A 24145-nucleotide genomic window follows, 5' to 3' on the forward strand; every position below is an offset into this window, starting at 1 on the left:
CATTTTGTTATCAGTTCCAAAGCACAAAAACAGCACAGGATAAAACTTACACAAAACATTCCATGTATATATACTTAGTGTATTTATACAATGCATAATAATTCTTCTCTCCTCAGCAATCCAATTATCAAATTACCTGAATTTTCTGGAGAATTTCTGTTTCTGTTTCCAATCTCCTTTTCACTAATACATGCTCTCTACGAAAAATATTTTTCTTTTAATAATTTTGAGCTATAAGCATAAATAATAACTGGTTAAAACAAACCTTGCAAATAAAAGACATATGAAAATCATGGAGAAAACTATGTATTTAATATGCTTTCATCAACAATTACAAAAAACAGTTTTTGTAGATTTTAAGAAGATGTACTTTCTCCTCCCCGCCCCCGCCCCAGAGAACAATACACAGTGTCCATCTAGGTTCTTATATGGCACCGTCATATCAATATCTAAGCACCTTGATAGTAGCTAAGCACATGACAAAGTACTGTAATTACACACCCTGTTGAATATGGTCCAAGTAATTGTGTAGAATACCATGTAATTGATGATCCCAAAAGTCAGAGTTCAACTGAGGTTCTCCTCTCTTCATAAGCATATTGTTTGATAGTTTTATTAGGCTGTTTTCATATAACAGGACATTCTTGAAAGAGAAAACACAGCTGAATAACTATTGCATAAACTATTTAACAATTCAATCACATTTAACAATTCTGAATCTATACGCTCTAACGAGCCTTCCTTCTTTATAGATGACACTATCCATGATGAAAAAGTTCAAAATTGAGATCTGTACCTTTAAAGCAAAGTAAGTGCCTCTAGTAGGGGATCACCATAAAAAAAAAAAAAAAAAGATGGCTTGCATTCAACACCCCAGCAGGTTTGTTCAGGACTCCAGATAAACACACACATACACACACTTCAGAGTTCAACACTGATCTGACTACTAGTGTGATTTTGGGCGCCTGTTTGCAGATGCAGTAGAGTTATCAATGCGAACAGACACACAATCCGGGTCCAATGTCACTTCTCCTCATTATGTTAATAGTTAATACATGCAAATGAAAACACTCTAGCAATTTGATTTCTTTGAAGATAGTTTGCATATTGTCTTAGCCATAATGACTGTACACTTCCCTCAGCCTCGATTTATGCAAGGGTAGTTTAGTTCATTTTTATCAGCTCAAGTTCATTTTAGCTGCTACTGGAATGTATGTGCGTGTTTCTTTTTTACCTTTCACCTAATTACCATTCAGGTACCATAAGCAGATTTTTCATGCTATTGGTGTTTTTCTTAATTAAGAAACAAATGAATTCTCCCTAGCAAAAAAGATGGAACAGCAGAATGAGATGCCAGAGGCTGATGTTCTGCTTCTTAATTGAAGCTGTTTCATTGTTAGGTATCTGTTGTGAGGGGGCAGAAATGTCATGAGTTTACTGTGAATAGTATAAAAATAACAGCATAAATGGTACTTTTAAAATTAAGAATGAATACAGGAATAGCAGCTTTACAGGCATGGCTTCAACCAAAATGTTCTCCCTTTCTCTACTGGAATAAATTCTTTAAATATAAATTATTCCTCACATCTGGAAAGCCCCAGGTTCTAATCCCAGCACAGAGTGAATCCTTTCTTTCTCTTTTGTCTATTGTCTTTGCTCTGCTTTTGTGTGTATGTTGTTCAATTTAACAGGTACCCACATTTATCAGGGAAAGGAATTTTGTATTCTTTCAGCAAAATATTTCTTTTCCTTTTTAAAAAATCCTCACTTTTCCTTCCTACATGTACCAGGGTGTTCTTGTGTAATCAATGCTGTTAGCACTTAGTACAATTTAATAGCAATGTGTCATCCAGGACAATATTGCTGTACTTTACCATGTAATCTAGGACTTTGGAGGATCAAGGCCTCTTAGGAATGTTGCATTATCTTCCTAAGAAACTATCCTATATTTAGGGTCACAGATAGTCCTTAAATTGTATGACAAATCTTGATGATGCCAAAGGGAGTTTCATTCAGAGACCCAATATTTGGCCCTTAGAGTTTGTAATTGTAATATAGGGCCAAATTCTGCTTTTAATTAAAATGGTTATGGTATAAATTCAGAATAACACCACTAATATCAGATTTATAATGAATTATAAATAATTATGTATTATTATAAGTAGGATAGAATATAATGCTAATGCAACTTTATTATTTAAGAAGAAAAGGAGTATTTGTGGCACCACGACTGCTACTCTGAAACCTATTATTTAAGAATCTGTCTTAAAGTCTTCTGAGAATTTGAGACGCAATCCTGCAGTTCTTTGTGAACGCACAACCCATATGTATTTCTATGAAAGTCAGGCAAGCATAACATCTAAAGGATCGAGCCTGAAGAAATTAGGTTGTTTTTCTCTTCAGACATATTGTTATTTTGTGAAAGGGTGAGGGGGTTGTCAGTAAGAGAAAAAAAATTTTAAGTTTTTTTTCAGTATAGTATTATCTAGTTTGAGATAATCCATATCTTACTGAAGGGAGAAACTAAATATTGTCCTGAAGAAACATATCTTTTATAGAAAATGAAAGCTTTTGTTTGTCTGCTTGTGTTTTTATAGTATTTTGGACATGTGAATGTGGGATTATTTTCCTGTTTATCAGTGCTAGCATGCAATAGGTTTCACCATTACCAATCCCAGAACTACATACTGTAGATGTAGATTATGTGTCATAAAAGCTGATACATGTATTTTGAAATGGAAACTATGGAAATAGTGTGAGAAGGTCTTGTTTCCCTCCCACTTCCTTCCTTTGAACATTGCTGGATGTTAGGGTTTTTTTTTTTCCTTTCTCCGTTGAGCCGTACAGAGCCAAATTCAACACATACAACACTTCACTAGTATGCTGCTCCCATCCATTAATCTTCATTTTTTCCATGAAAAGGAACTAAAATTTCAAAATTTCTTCATCTTCAAATAAGTAAAAATGCCAAAACAGATGAAAAGTTACAGGCCTGAATCTCTTCTCATTTACACTCATACAACCAGTACAAGTCCATTGATTTCAGTGTTGTTATTCTTACTCTATACCATTGTGAGAGGAAAATCAGGACTGATGTGTCAGTTGTTTAGTAACTAATAACACACAGTTGTAATCACTGCTTACCAAAGAAACACTATACTGGTAGTCTCCATAAAATAAAATAGCAAACCTCTCTTAGTTTTTTACCCACTGGGCTCTCGCTGCTGCAGTCTTAGCTACATTTTTTCCCCTCAATCAGTCTCTGACCTCCTCACTTGGTGTCCCTGCCAAATTCTTGGCAATGGAAGTGAGGGGGAAGAGGCCATACCATAAGCGTGTTGATAATGAGGAGATAGAAATAGCAAACCAGCTGGGTTGTCCTAATAAAGTATGTCTGGGATCCAGAGACACAACAACTCTCTGTTCAGGTCATTGTTCAGCATTTTAACCTCTTGCATTCTGCTTTGACCTTTTCAAAATCTCCATTCAAGCCTATTAAAGTGTATTTGGAGAATCCACTCTGATTTCAATAAAACTTATTAATGGCTTCTAAATGTATTAAAGGTGACCTCAAAGGACTTTTTAAAAATTGGTTTCTGTCCTTTTTGCTTCTTTATGTTGTACAAAGAGGGCTTGGACATTTTTTCACCTACTTGTTAGTTACCTGAGAATATCAGGAATGTCAAATCTGGTCTCCCAGTTTTGAGGAAAGACTTCTTGAGAGTCTCAGATGCAGTTTAAGAGCTATCTCAACCCTTACTTTAATGGAGATGTTGAATCATTAACAAAGTTAAATACGTGCTAAACAAATCCTTCAGAAAAACCTTCAGCAACCATAAATCAGTATAACTCCATGCCAATTCACACCAGTTCTATTCAGTAGTGTAAAGAACCCTTTCCCCTCTCAATTGCTCTGCTTATGCTATCAAATTCCTGTGACATAACAATTCTCCATTTGTCCACAGAGTTCTAGAGTAGTCCAGACCTGAATTTCTGCTGTAAAGTAAAATCAAGCAGGAAGAAAAAATAAACTATACAAGAACAAAACTACCACCACCTTTTTCATAAATCACTAACAAGCAAAAAATAAATAAATAAATAAATAAAAAGGGTACAATCCCATTTGTTCCTTTGCAAGTCACCTTTCAAGAAAAATGGGTACAGCTCAAGTATCACTTGTTATTAGTTGTCAAAGGAGACTCCCTTCACCAACAGCTGGCCCTACAAAATCCAGGTGAATTACCACTAGTAATAAAACACTAAGGGTGAAATCCTGGCCTTTACAAGTGCAAGTTTTGCCACTGAAAATATTTTTGTAAGAAAAGGATGTGATAAAAGACTTAGAAAAATTAAACCCGATGTACATCTTACATTATACAACTAAACAGAAATTATAAAATAGGGTCCCAATCCTTGAAGGGAAACATAGGGCTTCGGTTTCTGTATCCACTGTAGCAGGCCATTTTCACACCACATGTGGTGTACAAGCAGGCTAACCATGAAGGAGTGGCCACTCCAGTGTTTACACCTTACCCAATACCTATTCACTCGCTGCTTGCTATTGCCTGTGCAGCAAAACAAATGAGGATGTTGGTGACGTTAATGCTGCAGGCCTAATAACCTGTCCTTAATGGTATCGCAGCACAGTGTTTTGTCCAAAAGTTAAAGGTTTATATTTTCCTGGTTTTGGCTGTCCTCTATTACAATTATATGGTCCAAAGGACAGAGATCTCGCTTTCTTAATAAAGCACCATTTTCACCAGCAAGAAAATATCAGTAATATACCAAAAATAGCTGTTAAGGTCAGTAAATATACAGTACTATGGGTTGCCTCTACAGTAGTTGGGAATGGGATCCAGAAGACCTGGATCCTATTCCCAACTCTGCCACTGGGCTCCTGGGTGACCTTGAGCAAGTCACTTACCCTCTCTGTGCCTCTGTTTCCCCATCTGTAACAGGATAGCTAGCGAGCTCCTTTGTAAAGGGGCTTTTTGACCCACTTCAGGAAATGTGCTGTATGAGAGCTAAGTATCATCGTTATTATTAACCAAATACTAAGGGGAAAACACACACACACACCCATGACCACACAAATTTCACACCAAAAGCTAACCAGAACAAAGAAAACAAAAACCAAACTCCATGTGTACATACTGGGATGGTGATTGCTCCATAGGCAGAGGATATATAACCCTCCCACTGATGTTTAAAACAAAAAAGAAAAATAAATAAACAAACAGAAGTGGCCTTGAAAGAGTAAAGGATCACACCACTACTGTATGTAATATAACTTGTAAAATTTTCACAGACTTTGGGACATATGCTCCTCTGACTGTGTGGGGACATACACATACAGCACGTCCTTTCATTTAGTGTGCAGAGTTCCACCACCCCGTACAACAGGGAGCTATGAAGAAACATATGATCAGAATAAGGTATGTACCCAAATAATAATTACCAACAGTATAATGCACTACATTACAAATGTATGATTTTGTATCATGTACAATGCTTTACCATTGAGTATGCTTAAAATTACTATAGCGAATAGTTGGCAGTAGTGTGACAAATTGGAGATCAGTTAAACAATCCGCATATTTGGCAAATATATAAAGTATTGTTTTACATGGATTGTAGAACACTGAAAACAGAAGCTCCTCAAACCCTTCTGGCCAGAGCCCTGGAACTGAGAAAATTAATCAAATGAGAGGGAAGGACACTGTAGATGACTGCAACCTTTGCTAATACCACTTTGAACACAACTGAAGTGACTTTCTGCACAAGGGTCAAAAGAAAGTTGAATGTAAAATCTGCTAAGGCACCAATAAATATGGTTAATATATTTTTCTCCTTGTGCAATTTTAGATTTGGGGTCCAAACATAATGCCGTTTCTTGTTAGAGAGAGAAAAGGAAAAGTATTAAGATATCCTAGAACTTCCTACATCCATTGATCTCCTATTCTCTCTCTCTCTCTCTCTTCCGTCTCCATTACTTTTTCTCTCTGTGAGGGGATCAAATGGCCAGTGATTTGTTCAGGCATTCCAACTGTTTAATAGTGTTCAAATCATCCAGTTATGAAACCTAAAATTACCTCGTAACTTAAGTCACCAAATATACTTTATAGCTCACAAAGTGAATAGCTCAAAATACTCAATCCACAGGCTAAAATTTGTTTGCACAAATGACTAGCAAAGTCATAACCCTCAGGACCTATTTGTGTCTAATTCACAGACAAAAAAATAGGCTACATTTCTTGAGAAAATTAATCAGTGAATAATTCGACCAGCTCTCATGAAAGCCATCTGCTGTGTGAGAACTCAGCTCCTATAAACACATTTTATTTTAATTAAACTCTAAACTTCATTTTTCAAGAGGTTCAGAGCAAATGTCATCATTTATTTCTTTGTACAACTTTCCCCTCATGCCAATTCTATTTCATCTCTGTGTCCGTTCCTTTTAAAGTTAATTCAAAGAAAATCAAAATGCTTCAGTTGTAGTCATGCTATGTATCATTTCTATGAGCAAAAAGGTGTACAGTGATATTAATAAATTAAGGCCTTCATTCTTTTATTATATGGATGGTGTCTCAATGGGTTTACATTTTTACTCCCAACACTGCTTTCAACTCCAATATACAATTTAAGGCAGTTATAGAGAAGAAATTATTGGATCTATTTCAAGGATATAGCATCCTTTATACAGTATAAAAAAGAGCAACATATTTGGCACAGGGCCAAATGTCTTAACAAAAAGAAAATCTGACTGGATATAATAGTCTGGATAAAAATATGACGGGCATCTTAAAATCACTCAGTATGTAAAATATCTGATATGTATGAAAGATGAACTGTTTCTGGCCCATCAGTTCAAAATTTCAGAAAAACCTAAAAGAGATAATCTTCTCTTTGTATGACAGAAACTAAAATAGCACAACACTGAAATTTAAGAGACAGACTATTTCCAAGACCAAACTCCACATCATTTAGAAGAAGGTTAATAAAACAGACATCGCATATGTTGAAAATACAGAGCTACCATTGTAGAAGGCAACATCCCTCTACTTGTGATCTTACTTTAAAATAAGAGCCTGAGCTACCGTGAAGTACATCGGTAGGTGTTTTAGTAGTGAAAGAGAGAAACTTACTAACTACAGATGGGCTATTTTGACCAGACATTAAAATCCAAGAGATATAATTCTTTTACAACAAATATTTGAGAGTTTTTGTGAAAGAGAGAAGGATCACATTGTGGCTAAACCATAAGAATGGGCATCAAAACATCTTATTTCTATTCCTAGCTGCGCCATAGATTAGTTGTGTTGCCTTGATTATAACATTTATAGACATAGTTTCAATTGACTTCAATGGGAGCTAGAACCTCTTAAAATAAGGCCTCAGGAATCTAATTATGGGCATCCAGAAACCAAAGCACTCAAAATTATAGATCACTGTAAAAAAAACTAGACCTAAAGTTTCCCCATTTATATCTATATCTTCTATAACTATATTGATAGATTGTCTATCAATCTATCTGTTTATTCAAACTCCAAAATGATCTCTAACATTATCTATTATAAGGATGCACCAGAAACTGGTGGTAATTCAAGAACGTTTATGAAAAGTTCTTAAGTCTATTTAGGAACCATGATTTGTTTGCCTTTCAATATGAGAATGATAATAAAAGTGAAGACTAAAGAAAGATGCCAAATAGTGCCATCTGCACAGTGGTCTTTTTGCAACGTGAACATCTGTCCATTGGGAACTGGATAGAGGCCACCAAATTGACTGTAAAACATTTTTCAATGTTACTGTTTTAATAAATAAATATTTTAATAGTAAGTGTGTGCTTAGTTAGCAGCACTTATCTTGAAAAACTGAGATAACACCCCTAAATATTAACACAATTCAATGCATACATAAGTCAGCACCATAAAGGACAGAAAATACTTTGGAAAAGTCCAGGACCACTTGTGCAAATATAAAAATAGTGCTCAGTTAAAAATAAAAACTAAGACAAAACTGAATTTAAGACATGTATTTGAAATATTCTAATGGTACCAAAAATTACTATGCATTCTTGCAAGAAATTTTTGAAAGTGTACAAATGGGTTTTAATTTCCCAAAAATGGTGAACAAAGGGTCTGATTCCTTTATTACACCAGTTTTACAGTGGTATAATGCCACTGACTTCAGTAGAATTAATCTTAATTTACACCAGTGTAAGTGAGAACAGAGTAAGACCCCAAATATTCAGTGTTTGTTTCATCCTTTGTTCTACATTGCAGGAGTTATTATACCTCCCAAGAGAATTTTGTGATTGATAATCACTCTTAGGAGAAAAAAAATCTCCCAAAAGCTTTGTGTCACAAATATTCTTTACCTGAACTCCAATGTTCTTCTTTCTTGACAGTGAAAACTTCCAATGTAACAGTCAAAGAACGTCAAAGTGAATGTCAGTCTAATCAGTCCAGCTATAACATCCCCAACGTACACTCCCACTTAAATGAGATTTCCTAAGCTGTAAGACTAATCATAAAATTACACAGTCTAGTTGGTCTAAGTAGCTGATTGTTACTTTCCATTTATAAGAATGCTGATCTTGATTATTTTGGCTGCATGACTTTTTTTTTTTTTAACTCACCAACCCTGATTTTCCTCTGTGTATAATTAGATGGCTCTCAATTACACACCCTAGGGGTGTACAATTCTAAAACAAGCAAAGTAAGGCAGGGCACTCTCCCTGGTCAGATATGAAAAACATGCTTTCAAGAAAGAAAAAAAAGTCCCTCGATAAGATTTATGAAGTATATAATTATTTTTGAAATAATTAAAGAAAAAAATATATTTACAACAGCAACTGATTTACTGTATGACAGTCTAATTACTCTATTGTACAACATATTTTTTCAGATAAACATACTTATGAATCTGTACCATACCTGCAAGTGTGTATGATCTGTAACAATTTGCTTCTGACCGCCACTCGTAATGCTGCTGTAGGAGCACACCAGAACAGTGTACAAAAATCCACAGAAACCCAGATGCTAAAGTGATCTGTCATGCTCTTGACAAAAATGGAAGATGCTCTTACACACTACTATAGTCTTGCCTAAAACCTGTGCTCACACATTTCTGTAAGTCCTGAACTTTAGTTTTTGAATCATGCCTCCAACATATACTTCAACTCCTGTGTAAAAGATCCATGATAACATTGTGAAATTCCTGCATAAGCCTTTTTTTTTAAAAAAATGAATCAGGTTCCTACAGATTAAACAGTAAAGAAACAACCTTTCTTGAAGTATAACTAATCACAGTTCAAATGACCACCAGTTCACTTACAATGATCACTTATTATGGTAGCACCCCATGTTATACTACGGGTTCTTTCATATTGCATCCCAGTTACACTATCAGCAGTACAGCACCTTGCAGAATTCATCTTATTGATATTTAGCCAGCAGCATTAGCTGAGACCCAACTGTCCTTTGGAGATCTGACCCTTAAAACTCAAAGAAAAGCAATACATCATAAAGGATTTCAAAAAAGTATCAAACAGTCCAAAATCTAAATTCAAATCCAAGCTGTCCCGATTCCAATTGTGAGAGAGTGGTACACATTTTCATGGTTTACACTGGGAAAACCTTTAATTTTGAAAGTTAAGATTTTCATTTTTCCAGTTGTGCCTATTACACCTTGATTGTTAACTGTAATGTGTTCTGAGTAGAAATGATATATTTAGCCTATGAAATTCACAGTTCTTAGTGCTGCAGTAAAGTATCAATGATAGTGTTCCCTGGTTAATTCACAGAAACTACATTTTACAGAATTTTACTTTTTTAATTAAAATTTTAAAAGTGTACTATAGTAATTAACTTTGTTATCTTGTCAAAGATATATAGTACATAATAGTCCATTGAACATGGGTAAGTGTATCAAAAGCTAAGACCCAGGTTTTTTCTATATTACATTATATTCCTTTACTGTACTTATATAAGAGAATTTCCTTTATTGCAGCCCCAGTGCTAGATATAAAGTAAGGAACATTCTCTACCAGAAAGCTTATAAGCTATATAACTACTTGAGTTGCAAGGAAATATTAAAATTTAAAAAATTATATTTTTTTTACTGTAAATTCACTTTTTTAGTAAGTTTAGGGGATTTTGTTCGCCGTCTTCCCCCATTCTTTTTTCCTGAACTGGCATTGACCAGATTATTTCATCTTTCAATGGACCATGAAAAGTTAAGTCATAGAACTAAAGAACATAATCCAATGCCCCACCTTTTGGGAGCCCAGCCTGGCCTGACACTACACAGAAACCGACCTTTTTGTCCTTCAGACTTGCCTAGTAGGCCCCATCTTCTATCGCAAAAGCCAAATCATCTGATCCCAAACTAACTGTCAACCGCTTGTGATGGTGGGGAAGCCAGACATCAATCAATCAGTTTTTATCAGAGGCGCTCTTCGTTTTTCTGTTGTGCTCATCTTATCATCTGACCCAGTTGTAGCCCTGACTTCAGAAGCTTAAGCAACTTGATGACAAAATATGCGCCTGTTTGTCCAAGATGCACATTGTGAAAGAGCGGACTTATATTTTTAGCAACCAACTAATATATTTTCAAAATAACTCTCAAATATCTGAGGCTTTTCTCAATACTCAAATTGGTCAGTGCTCACTGAAATTCCATATCTATTTTGGAACAACTATCAAAGAGAGCTTTCTAAATAAAAAATAAAAGTTTAATAAAAAATTAAGTCTTGTTTGTAAATTAAAGTTATTTTCAAATCAAGAGCCTGATCCTGCAACCCTTACCTGACTCTCTTGAACAATCTATCCTTATTCATATAAACAGTTCCATTCAAATAGGACTGCTATGTGAATAAAGGTTATTCACATGAGTAAGAGCACACAAAACACCACCACAAACTGCTGTAATAAGCATTCAGAGTGTCTCAACTAGAATAAAATGGATGAAGGGGCTAAAGTACAGTTAACTGAAAAAATGTTCATAATATCAATATAATTTAGAGTTTTCAAAATAAATGTATTCCAGTTGCCAAGAAAAATTGGAAGTTTATTTCTCTATATTTGTTAGCTGAATATTTTGATGGAGGAGGGGAGGAGGAGAAGGGGGGAAATTGCTTTTTCAAATCATTTGTAGTTTTAGATTTATCCAGTGCCATAGGGAATTTTCACCTGACCTCAATGGGTATAGGATCAGGACCTTGTTTGATAGACAGATCAATTTTAAGTGCCTCACTGTCTTTGTGAAATGCTGTAGAAAGTACCTTTGTACACATATGACCTAGTTTAAGTACCCCAAAATGTTTCAGCGTAGCAATTTGCATAGCTGCTTAATATAAAGCCTGAATCAAAAGTTTGGAAATAAACATTAAAAACTAGGACTCAATACATCCGAAAGAATATTCACATTTTCACACAAAGCTAAAGATCTGCAAAGTGAGTACACTTTTTTTGATGCTATTACATTAATATAAATATTAATCTTTAAACTTTGTTTTCCCTCCCTTCCAGTGAAACGGTAGTCAAATATAAAGTAGTAGGGTCCTCAATCTGAACTCATTTACAAAGGTGTAAATCAGGAGTAACTCCATTGAAGCCAGTAGAGTTACATCACCATAAGCGACATTAAAATCACTCCCTAGAAAATTTCCTCTCTGCCTAAATAAACATCTCCATGCATTTTACAGAAAGTATTTATGAGTTTATTGAACTTCAAAAAAATATTCTTTACAAAAAATACTTGTCAAGATTTCTTCCATTATACTTTGGCCTATAAAGTATACAGTACTGTACGCTATAATTCATTCTACTCTCGTTAAAATTTGCATTTCTATAATAAATGCAAATATGCTCTTAAAAGGCTATATAAAATTTCTCCATATAATTTTGTCACATAAAAAGCATACCTCAGCTTTGAAAAATAATGGCTGTAAAACATGACACCTGTGACAGAAGAAGCAAATCTGTGCCATGAAAATCATTTGTGTACAATGGAAAGCACTTTATTAAAGCAAGGTCCTCATTGTGTTCAATGGAATTTTGTAAGCATCAAACTCTGAACTTCTTAGTATATATCACTGCATGTGTTTTTAGGCCCCAATCCTGAAAACACTTATGTAGTATAATGTTCATTGTAGTCAATAGGACTATTCATGTTCATGAAGTTAAGAACATACGTAAGAGTCTGCAAGATCTGTTCTTTAAGGTTTATAATTAGGATAATACTGTCAATTTCAGAAAAGGTTAGACATAGCGGAAACCAAAATAAATAACTTTGAAAATAATGCAGTATTTTATTACATTGCATTGTTTTTTTGTGTTTTGTTTTGAGGTAAAAAGACTGAGTACACTAAAATCAGCCTTTGACACATAGTTATATCAGCTAATCACAGACTGAAAGCTGCAAGTCTAGTTGTCTGGTAGTACAAAGTAACATCACTCTAACTCATTTCTGTGATCAGGTTTCAGAGTAGCAGCCGTGTTAGTCTGTATCCGCAAAAAAGAAAAGGAGTCATGTGGCACCTTAGAGTGCAGCAAATAATGTTTGAGAAGAATTTATGAAGAAAAAGTTCAAATAACTCATTGTTAATCTGGTGTGAATCCAGATATTCCATTACTAGTTGTATTCACATTGGAGATATATTAATTTAATGTTCCCTTATTTTATAAGAGGAAGTTCTATAAAACTATCAACTGGTAATTCAATAATATGAAAGTTTGGGGCCACACTCTACCTTTATTTACACACTTGCAATGATGGGATTACTTGGGTGTAATTAAAGACAGAATATGTCCCAAAATAGTTTTGTTCTTGACTAATTACATAAACATAAAAGACACAGCAACTTTCAAATACAAAGCTGTGTACAGGATTTCTAATAAAGATACACTCTCCCTACTTCTGCATATTTAGAAATGCTATATGACTCTTCAGAATAAAAGATGCCAATGGTAAGAAAGGATGGCAACCTGTGTAACCTTCACTTTCAACATGGAAAGTCTGGACCAACTGCAAAATAAGGAGAAAATGGATCCATAACCACAACAGAGTTCATTCAACATATCTAACATGAAGATAGGAGGGGCGTTTTTCTGCTGATTTTTAAAATTGTTTAACTTATTAAAAAAAATCCTCTTTTTTGTAAATATCCCTACACCAAATAGAGTAGTTCAAAGCACTGTACATATAAATCAAGATTACATATTGTATGTTTACTTTACAATAGACTAAATCCCTTACAAGGAAACATCTACTGTGACAACCATCCAAATTGTTACTAATGTATGATGGAATTACCCTTTCAAAACTAAATAATCAATGAGAGCTGTCAGTACCAAGAAGTGATTCCTTTTATAGTGTAAGCATTATGCTAGTGTTTTTTTCACAAGAACTCCTCTTTCCTACTGCATGTGTATTAAAGTAGCCTGAGTATATTTTGGGGTTCCCAAATGAGCATATTATAGATTGGCAGCTTCACTCTTTGATATGACATGGAAACTTTATTTTCCTGCAGGTGAGGAATAACAAAATTAGAAAAATACTATCTGCTGAATGACTTGGTAATTATAGCACTGATATCTTGAATCTATGCTTAAAATACATGTATTAAAACATTATAGACAGTATACACCTGAATACACATACACATTTAAGAATAATTAGTATAGAAAGTGTGTTTATACTTCAGACAAGACTACATATATTAGGATTTTCATGTTTTTAAAACTGCCCAGCATATAATTATATATATTCAAAATTCTCAAATCTGATGCCTTAGATAAAGACCATTTGAAAGTGATCTTTTAACATTGTATGGTGTATAACAAAATAATAGTAGTAATATTTTGTCATTACAGCCTCATGAAATATTGTATCAGTGCATCAGTCTCCAAGGATAACTATAATTGATTAGGCTGTAGTATTCAGATTGCCCCTGATTTTTGTTTGCTTGTCATTATTTCAGGAGTATACAGCAATGAAATCAACCCTCGTAGTCTTCTCTGCCATTTTTTTTGTTTGTTTGTTTTAATCTCTTAACAGGGAATAAATAAGATATATCCCCATCCCACACATTCCTGAGCTAACTCTATACTGATCTCTGTATAAGTGGAGGAATCCCTGACTGTGGGATCACATGCAAGAAGTAATATTGCCATGTAAATGCAATACAATTATCATACTTTCATTTAAAATATGTTCGTCAAATGCACAAATTATTGAGCTTTAAATAATCCTGACTATACAATTCTCCTTCTCTACCTTTGTGTCATCTCAAAAAGACAATCTGGCAGTAATGGTATGACACCCTCTCAGACAAGCCTTTGGGTATTAATATTTAAATCTTACCTATCCCTTGTGATTGGAATTCAGCCTCTATTCACAAACAAAAACTAAATCAATGTTCTTAGAGTTCAAACTAGATCCCTAAACAGTTTGCCACTCTCCATGCACAGATAAGATAAACTTTCTTTGACCCAAGAGATGAAGTTGCCATGACGATCAGAGAGTCCACTTTCTATATTGATATTTTGCTGATGTAACAACAAATAGAACCAGATCCTAGGGCTGATAATGGTGATTAATTAATACTAATATTGATCCCTACAAGCAAGAGACAAGGCTATTAACTTGAAGCCTGAAAAGTCAATTGTTACCTGTGGCAGAGATACTAGTGGCTGATTTTGAAACATAATAAACAAATACGCTGTCTTTATGCTAATACCTTTAAAGAGCTATGTCTCTTTCTTGAGCACAGTAATCCCACATTCAAACCCACCAATTTAATTGGATATTTTCACCCATATCCAAAACAAATAATAAACTTCAACAATTACAATATTAATTATTCAGAGTGTTATATACTGATACCTTTAATGTGACCTATAAAAAAAAACTTTCCTTCAAGACTACAGTGTAAGACTTTTCTTGCTAAAGCAGTTCCAAACAGAAGATCCAAACAGACTATATTTTTCAGAAGGTAGCATATAAAGGTTATAAGATTTTACGTTACAAGTTTCTATGTACATTTTTCAAGAGGGGGACCTGTTTGTTTTCTCAGCTGAATAGGGAAAAATAATACAAATATACAGGTGAAAGCCATCAGTGTGGAACAGAAGTCCTTCTAGGAAGACCTATCCAAACCAAAGAGCAATACTGGCATTGCCCATTTTTAAAAGAAAAGGCTCTATTTATATTAACTGCAACTATGTATTTGTTTTACAGTAATTCCACTTAACTTTAATTTGAGGTGTAAACCCAATTTGAGCTCCCCATCAGAAAACTTCCATATCTAAGTTTTTCCTTTTCAAAACAAGAAACACAAAATTCTTCATTTAAAAGAATCAAGCCTTTTTCTTTTAAAACACAATACACTGAGTTTCTTCATTAGCAAGCTATCTTTGTACTATTGATAAAGTACACTTTATGTTTAATGGAAAATAATTGGTACTACTGATGAATGGCGTGCTTTCCTCCTCACTTCATTACACAGAATTCTGCATGAATCTTAGCATTAGCTTTTACACATCTAACAAAAGTATGAATTAGTAGAGATGAAAAATTAGGAGCAAATTATCTAATTGCATTACTTTCTCTCACAGCTGAATTATATAACATTTATGTCTTTAATATATGACTGCAAACCTATATTCTGTTTTAACATATGCTGTACATATCTTGCAACATAAAGATCAATTGTTTGCAAGGAACTGGTACTCAGTCTTACAAAAACTAAGTATCACCATGATCGTTTCATACTCAAAAGATTTAGGCAGCTGCTTACCTAGAGCTCTGCTTTAATTGAATCGAAACATTTGAAGTGTCTTTAAGGTACTACAGAGTGATTTAAAGGAGAGTACAAAGTTAAACTCTGTCATTGAATTTAAAAAATTCTGTTTTTTAAAGTGGTGAGGATTGTAATACATTTTTTACCATCCTACTTTTAGCCAGTGAGCCCCTTAAAAATGTTGATGTTATATTTTATTTTACTTTGCAATTTTATTCAAAAAGAGACTTTCACTTCTGAGTTCCACTTCTAAACTCAGATGCTTACATATAAGCCTACTGGATCTGAACAACGCTGGTGTATTTGTGTCTGTATTACTGTCTCTATTTAAACTTAGAAAACTCAACTGGATGATTTATGAACCTCTAATCAGTAGCTTTTTCTGCACATTTCCAAAGAGATAAACAAAATAAAACATTTTCGTTTTCTCATACGTAGTCTGCTTCTGAAAAATCAACTAAAGCTGTATAATTATCCATTTTCATAAATAAATACTATTGCATGCATTGTTGTTTTGATTTCTAAACACTTCAAAACATAAACTATGTAAATGGTGTATTTTATTTTGCATTACAATATTGTAGATTTAATTCTGTAAATGTTTAACTTCAGAACTACACTAGTCATTACTTTCTCCAAAAGGCAAATAAAAAGATATGTCACAAATATAAAACTTTGATAATATATCTGCTATGGGAAATGTAATTTTAAAGCACCATTTTTAAACAGAGGGCAGTCCTTCTACTTGCTGCTTTAAAACAACAATTTCCCTAAGATCAAAAGACAATCAATGGTTTTGCTTTAGAGAGGGAAACTTGTTTGAGCATATGGCAGGTGAAATATGCAAGAGATATTTAACTTAGCGTTGTGAAAAAGCCATCAATATACTAAAACACAGATTCTCTCTCATTTTTACTTTGCTAATGGTCTTAGTAACTAATGATATAATGGACATTTTCATTGGATACCTGAAATATGTAGTACAGTATATAAAAAAAAACCAGACACAAGACAGTATAGAAAAGAACTGTGTCTCTTGCTAATGCTATACAATCCACATTAGGTTAAAATTAAAGATGATATTTTAAACAATACTATCATCCACATTATAAAAGAAGGGTTAATTTTAAACCAACATTTAAAAAAAAATCATAGTATGTATGGTGGGAAACAGTGCAATAAAGCAGAGGGAGAACTTAAAACAATCAAATGTCAGTGTTTTCTCCTTATAATTTTCATACATTGCATAAAGTATATGAAATAGCTTGGAATAAGACCTCATATGCTATACAGACAATTTCTTCATTGTAAATCAATTCAAACTTCTTCAGGAAAGCCTGATATGGTGAATTGCTAACCACACTTCTCCTGACAAGAAGCATTTTACTTTCAAAACATTTATGTAACATATTTAATTTTGAACTTGACTATTCATGAGAATTCTTTTTTTTCCTAACCCAGGTTTCATAAACACTTTGCCATATTTCCCCACAATCTGATTGTACCTAACAATCTTCATGCTATACTAAACAAATTACAAACCAAACCAAAAGTTGTATGAGAAACTATTCCATTAATATCTCAGAGAAGACTGTCTTTGTAAAACATTACAATACAGCTAATGAAAAAGTCCTTTAAGAATTTTATTCAACTATTTAGGTAACAGAGCTTCATTTGAAAAAAATGTTTCAACCAACCGCTCCTCCAATCCATAAACCACTGTACTTAAGTGTGACTGAAGTTGGGGACAAACAGGTCAGTAAACACATTACTAGACCACAGTCAACTGCATGAAGAACAAGAAAATAACAATAAAACTGCACACACAACACATTTGCTAATCATAAAGAAATGCATTAGTAAAAAAATCATCATTTCTGTCATAAATTTTGCAGCACAGCCACAGAATGGAGAACAATCTGGGCAATTTATTGGCATATTGGCAGGAGGTGATAAGGCTAAAAACAACAACAGCTAGCAGCTGGTGCAGTGAGATGGGCTGATAACATTGATATGGGGCTCCCATACAAAACACCTCCTATCCTATCAGTGCTTTTTATCAAACTAGTATTACAATAATAGCTTATGAGAGAGGGTTTTTTTAGAGGAGGGGAGAAAAATATAGGCCTGGAAAGGAAAAAAATCTGAATTTTTGGGACAAAACATGGGGGTAAAATACATAATTTATCACAGTATTATCAGGAAACCCAGGCAGTCTAATCAAGGAGCACTGAGTGACTATTTTTTGCCTTATCATCCAAAGTGGTGGAAACGGAGAAGGAATTATCAGGCTTCTGCAGATTGCTGGGCTGGAATTTTAATGGTAATAATCGGGTTTCTGATGGTATATCTTCTCCGCTTATCTTTCCCATTATCTCCCCTTATCTGGCCAGTCATCAGAGCAAATTAATGGTGCTCTTTCAGCGTCGCCTTTTTATCGCTGCCCAGAGAGCACCCAAGGGGAAAGAATAAGCAAAATATTAAAATACTGCATAAATCACAATTTTAGATAGCATGGAACTGTGTGCAGTAAAAGAAAAAAAACTGTGCCCAACAACCTTTTTGTCCTTTAAATTGACTGTCTTCAGAGTTTCTAGTGTAAGCTGACTTTTTGCTTTTCACAGAGCTTCTAAATTGTGCATACTTTATCAGCAAAATATAGAGTTTTATTGTAAATTGAAGAGTTTTCAAACTTAAAAGTGGTGGTCTAGACTTGTCACTAGTAATTCCATTATTTTTACTGACAACTCTTATGGTCAGCATTTTCAACTTCAATTTTTGTGTTCCAATATCAGCAAAAGAAAAGTTAACTTCAAAATATGACATCTAAAATACTATCTTGCTTGGTTTAAATAATAAAATCTCAAAAAACACATTTTAATAAAGTATACTTCTTATCAGAATAAACTTCTCAAAGTCTGAGAAAACATCAGTTATGGTTGGTCAAATACTAATAGCTATCTCTGTATAGGACACTGCCTGATTGGCTTGAACAAAAATTACTTTAAAACTAGCTAAGGAACACACAACCCCAAAAGCCATCAGCTGGAAGTGCTATGAACATAATATGTCCTCCAATTCTGATGACCTTGTTTCACTTCTCCTGACAATGTAAATTTACAGTCTAATTCGCATGATAACTTGCATGGAAAAATGAAGTTCTTAAAAATCAGATTATGCACACAAATGTACAATGTAATCTACCCATTTTCACATATCTGTTAAGTGTGTTTATATTTATTCTTATATATTAATATACATTCATGTACACGCAAACCATTATATGTCACTTATGAACAAACCAAAAGCATTTGGGTTAACATTTAATGCCATATAGGGAAGCCATAAAAATGCTTTGTGACCTATATCAGAAGTACATAATCCTCAATTTGTATCCAAGCATTTACCTGCCATTATGAAATGGACATTACAAATATTAACATAGTTAATTGAGAATATAAAGTATGCAAAAAATAGGATCAGACACTCTTTGTGCCATACAATCAATAATGTTGATCATTTATTAACAATCAAGACACTAGTCATGCACAACAAAGTCTTTCCAACTAATAACTTTCATAATCATATCCCATATCAGATACAGTTCTAAAATATTAACTACACTAATAGATTAATGCATATTAGATAATAAATGTATAGGTTTAAAAGCAAACAACATGTTTACTTAAGAATATCAAAACCCAAAGTAATTAAAAAGTTCCTTGAAAAATGAAGGATTTCAAATGCTTTACAGAAAACGTAAAAGTTGCAATCATTTAGTATTATATACTAACTTTAGTAAACTTAAAACTTAATCAGGAACATGCTGCTATTTTATTTTCCATATTAAAAGACAGTTAAAAAGTAATTTCTACTAATCAGGGATGTTCTACCAACACAATCCAAACATTTTACAGAGACCAATCTTTTTTCAACCTGCAACTCATTTTCTTGTTTGCTAAACCAGTTCATCAATTCAAAAAATCCACCAGAACTGAGCTATTCATAAGCATTTTGGAGTCAGAAATCAATGAGAAAAATGCTATCAAAAGATCCTCTCCAAGTCACATGATGGTTAGTTTTAAAGTAGTTCTAAGACAGAGACACCAATGAAGTTGTATCAGCTCAGTGGTGCTGGTTTTAAAACAAAATGGTTTATTGTATCTGTTTTGAAACGCCCTTACACTTCTTTGAGTACCGACCGTTAGGATTGTTCGGTTGAACAATCTGAAGCACAGAAAAGTTTAGGAAGTTGAGATCACAGCTCATGTCACTGATGTGTGTCCCAGGCAGGAAAAAGTGAACTATGGATACTATTAAGAAGAAGATTTTTGACTACGACCCACCAATACACCTGGTTTCGAAACAAAAACATTTCCCCTTCAAAAGTGTTGCACTTCCGAAAACAACAAAGGCGATTATCTGCAAATGGTTTAGATGCAAACCAAATCCTCCAGGGAGGTGCAGAGCAAACCTAAGCGGCGGGACGAAGAGAACCGAAAGATGACTACATGAGCACTGCCCAGAGACGGGTACTATTGAGTTGTGCAGCTCAGAAGAGCCTTTCCCTGGTGCTCCCTTTGCTGGAACTTTTCTTCCACGCACTTTCTGTTTCTTTACGATGCTCTCGTATTTCGGCAGCCTAAGCCTGGCAGGGATTCCCCATCCACCCCCCAGCTCTACTTGATCCCTCGCATTCTTATTTGGCCTCCTAAATCAGCTCAACTTTAAACTACAGAAGTGGTTTGGTTTCCAGGCGGAGTGAGGGAGTTTTAAGGGAGAGGGGGAGGCAGCCACAGCGCCAAAGGAGTAGGTGCTCAATAGTGAGGAAGCTGCTCGGACTGCATCCAAGCAGCTTTTCTTTCATCCCTGCCCTTGTCTCTCTACCCTCAAGCCTCTTTGGCAAAGTTTAACCCTTCAGCCCATACCCGGGACTCTCCCAAGAAGGACAGAAATAAAAGTCTGTCAGAGGGAGCCCCCCTCAGGAAACTCACGTTTGATCTGCCTGGGTTTGCTCTGTTTCCTTCGGGACATGCTGCCGCTGCTCCTGCCGGGCTCCAGGTGCGGGAGGCGAGGGCTGCGGGCTGGGGGGGACAGATCAGTCGGCGGGGCTCATGGAGGAGCCGCTGGACGCCTCGCGAGGCACAGTCAAATGAGAGGGGAGAGGGCGAGCGAGTGGCTGGGAACGAGGGGCAGAGGGAGCTCGGGCGAGTGAGAGACAGCGAGGATGAGGGGAGCGAGGGGGAGGAGGGGGAGGAGGGAGGCAGGGGGTGGGGGAAGCAGGGAGGGAGGGGAGCGCTCGCTCTCCCCGCCGTGGCTGTGCGGATGCCGCCGCCGCCGCCGCCGCCGTTGTCGCTCGCGGAGCCGCGCTCGGCTCAGACTGACGGGCTGCGGGAGGTGGCCGGGGAGGAGGGGGCGAGGGAGGGGCTTTCCACGGCTGGGGGAAGGCGGGGGGGGGGGGGGAGTTTGTCCGTCCGGGTTGACGGACACTGGCGGCTTCCACAGACAGGTCCGCCTGCAAACAGCAGCCTCCGGGGCGCGGGCGGCTGCGGCGGGAGGCTTCAATTGTGGGAGCTGCTCCCTGCCCTCCGCAGGGGAAGGAGCCGGCTCCCTTCGCCCCCCTCCCCCACCCCAACTTCACTCAGCTAGGGAACACACGAGCCAGGCACCGAGCCTCTACAAGCTGAGGTGAGACCAGCCCCGCGCTGTTCCCGCGGATCACAAGCGCCCGCTGCGCTTTGGGGACCGGTTCAGTCTCCCCCCGCCCCCGCCGCGCGCGCAGAACACTTCGCTTCGGCTAAGGCCTCGTTGGCCCAGGCGCTCCGGGGGCTGGGTTGAATCGGATGCTCCACGGGTTGGGCACTGGGGGCTGGCGTTTCCTGGACAGTGCGTGCGCCTCACCTGGGGTTTTCCAGGGGGAAGCTGGAGCCAGGCATTCCCTTGCACATATCTCCAGGGGCACGGTGTAGGTGCGTGCATGGGTAGGCATTCATGAAAGAAGAAAAAGCACTTGGTGGCTGGCTGGTCCACCAGGCGGTAATCAATTACTGATGGGCCCTGAACAGACTGCATCAGATCCTGCCCACAGGTACACGGGTGTTAGAGCTGCTCAACCTCGTTGTTGGGAGGAGTCTAGCACATTTTCGCAGTTCTTGAATTACCTACATCCAGGGCCTGTTTTTCAACAAATTTGTTCATTATTCACAGTTGTTCAACTGATCGTTTCCACAAGCAAATTTTAGCCTGTGATTCATTCTAAAGTTTGTATATTTGCTCTGTGGCAATAATTATTTGCATGTCTGATCACTTAGATGATATTGTTTCTGTTCTCTAATTGGACGATCTCTGTTTATAAAAGAAAAGTCCCCATTCACTACTTATCCCTGAACATTCATGATTGATCAACATATGCATTGTGTAAATAATAAAAAGTTTTTCAAAGTGGTTCAATTTCTGTTACAAATACACTAGTGAATATTTGTGCATTTTAGTTTTGATAGTGCTATCTGTAAATAGTCTTGCAAATAAAAACTTGCACAAGTAAATGCTCATGAAGATGTGAAGAGAAAGAGTCATGCATATCAATTAAGTGAATCGGAGTTTTAAATACAAACTCCACATATTCTTACTTGCCCAGTTCTATTCTGGAATTCTTCCACTGTCAGTCATGTTATTCTGGATTTACATCAGTTCATAAATGGCAAAATCTGCTTTAACATTTCTTTTGAATGATTTAGATGAATATATAGAATGAAGGGGTTTATTACCGGTATTCCTCAATTATGTGAACACTTTGATTACGGTACATGATTTCCCTCCCTATTTGCATCTCTTGTGAGCATTCTGCTGAAATGTGTTAAGGTGTTACTAATAAGTGTTTTTGCCCTACTTAAAGTGAGCATGGCATCCAACATCCATAGTTCCATTTGCTGGTCCCTTGAGATGTAGAGTCTTTGTGTAATAATTATAAGTAGTCATACCATTTTGCAGGCAGTAACATAAGCTATGTTTCAGAGGCAACGGCCAACTGGAATGCTCTCTAACCTTTAGCTCAAACTGTACTACAAGTTAAGCCTTACCTAGGATAGTTCCCTATTGTTCAGTATAGTAAGATTTTCACCACAATCTGATCCAGACATAGGATGTTGAACAAGAAGCAGTTATTGAGTAGGAATGGACAAATTACTCATGGATTTAGTGAACACTCTACTAACTCTTATTCTGCATACTTATTTTTTTAATTAGACAACTGTTAGATAAATTAACATAGTAAAGTTGCTTGTCCACTAACAAATGTGCTTTAATGAGTGTTCATTTCTCATCTTAGATTTACATTTTTAAAGGGACCTAAAGTAGTTAGCGACCCACTTACTTTGAGACTTGGGCTCCCTATCACTTAGGCACTTTTGAACATTTCAGCCCTATTCTCCAGTCAATACTGGTTGGTCCAAGAGAGCAATGAATGTTTTTTTGTGTTGTTCACTGCTGTACCCTACCATCTATTTATTCAGATCAGAAGAGAGACAAGGTTGGGAAGTAATAGCTTTTATTGGGCCAACTTCTGTTGGTGAAAGAGACAAGCTTTTGAGCTAATCAGAGCTCTTCAAGTCCAGGAAAGGTAGACAGATTATACACACACATACACACTTTTAGATCCATAAATCTTGAAATACAAGAAACTGAGATTAAGTAGTGTTTTCATCAGCTGGACATTATACAGATTGGATCTTGTAATGAGTAATTCTGTCACCATCATTTTTAAATTGCATGGTGTAAGACAGTTATTTCGTAGATGATACAGGTGTGAAAATAGACAACACAGAGCAGTGCTGGAAATGTACATCACAAATAAGTATTTATTCCAGGGAAGATGTGATTCCACTACTCTGCTGCATTGGGGGTCTCAGCCCAGATCCCAGTGCATTGAGAGCCATATTTAAAATAACCACCGCTGTTATGAGGGTGACCAGATGTCCTGATTTTATAGGGACAGTCCCAACATTCAGGGCTTTGTCTTATATAGGAGCCTATTACCATTCACCCCCATCCTGATTTTTCACACTTGCTATCAGGTCACCCTATCTATATATACACGCTATATGGAGTACCCTACACAACAGGGTTATTCATATTCTGTCCCTTGCTTTCTCAAATGTTTAAGAAGAAATGTGATTTCAGTTTCATATTTTCTATTTCCAATCCACTGGTCTGCCCAAAACTGAACAAATAAAGATGTATTATTTCAGTGGCTATTTAGAGACTAGCATTTGACCACTTAAATCAGTATTATGATTAATCAGAGCATTAAATTTTAAAAATATATTTACAGTGAAGAAT

The 24145-nt window shown here is 36.0% G+C and overlaps 1 protein-coding gene across 1 annotated transcript in view; it reads right to left on the minus strand.

Annotated features, from left to right (window-relative positions):
- Window positions 1–21797, minus strand: part of ZFPM2 (zinc finger protein, FOG family member 2) — a 429791-nt gene extending 407994 nt beyond the window's left edge. Inside the window, exons 1-2 of the mRNA XM_077808863.1 lie at window positions 21710–21797; window positions 20803–20892 (exon numbers count right to left, since the gene is read on the minus strand). Coding sequence (XP_077664989.1) covers window positions 20803–20892; window positions 21710–21797 — 178 coding nt within the window. The remainder of the gene's footprint in view (window positions 1–20802; window positions 20893–21709) is intronic.
- Window positions 21798–24145: the final 2348 nt, after the last annotated feature.

This window comes from Eretmochelys imbricata, chromosome 2 (assembly GCF_965152235.1).
Source record: "Eretmochelys imbricata isolate rEreImb1 chromosome 2, rEreImb1.hap1, whole genome shotgun sequence".
Classification (NCBI taxonomy): Eukaryota; Metazoa; Chordata; order Testudines; family Cheloniidae; genus Eretmochelys; species Eretmochelys imbricata.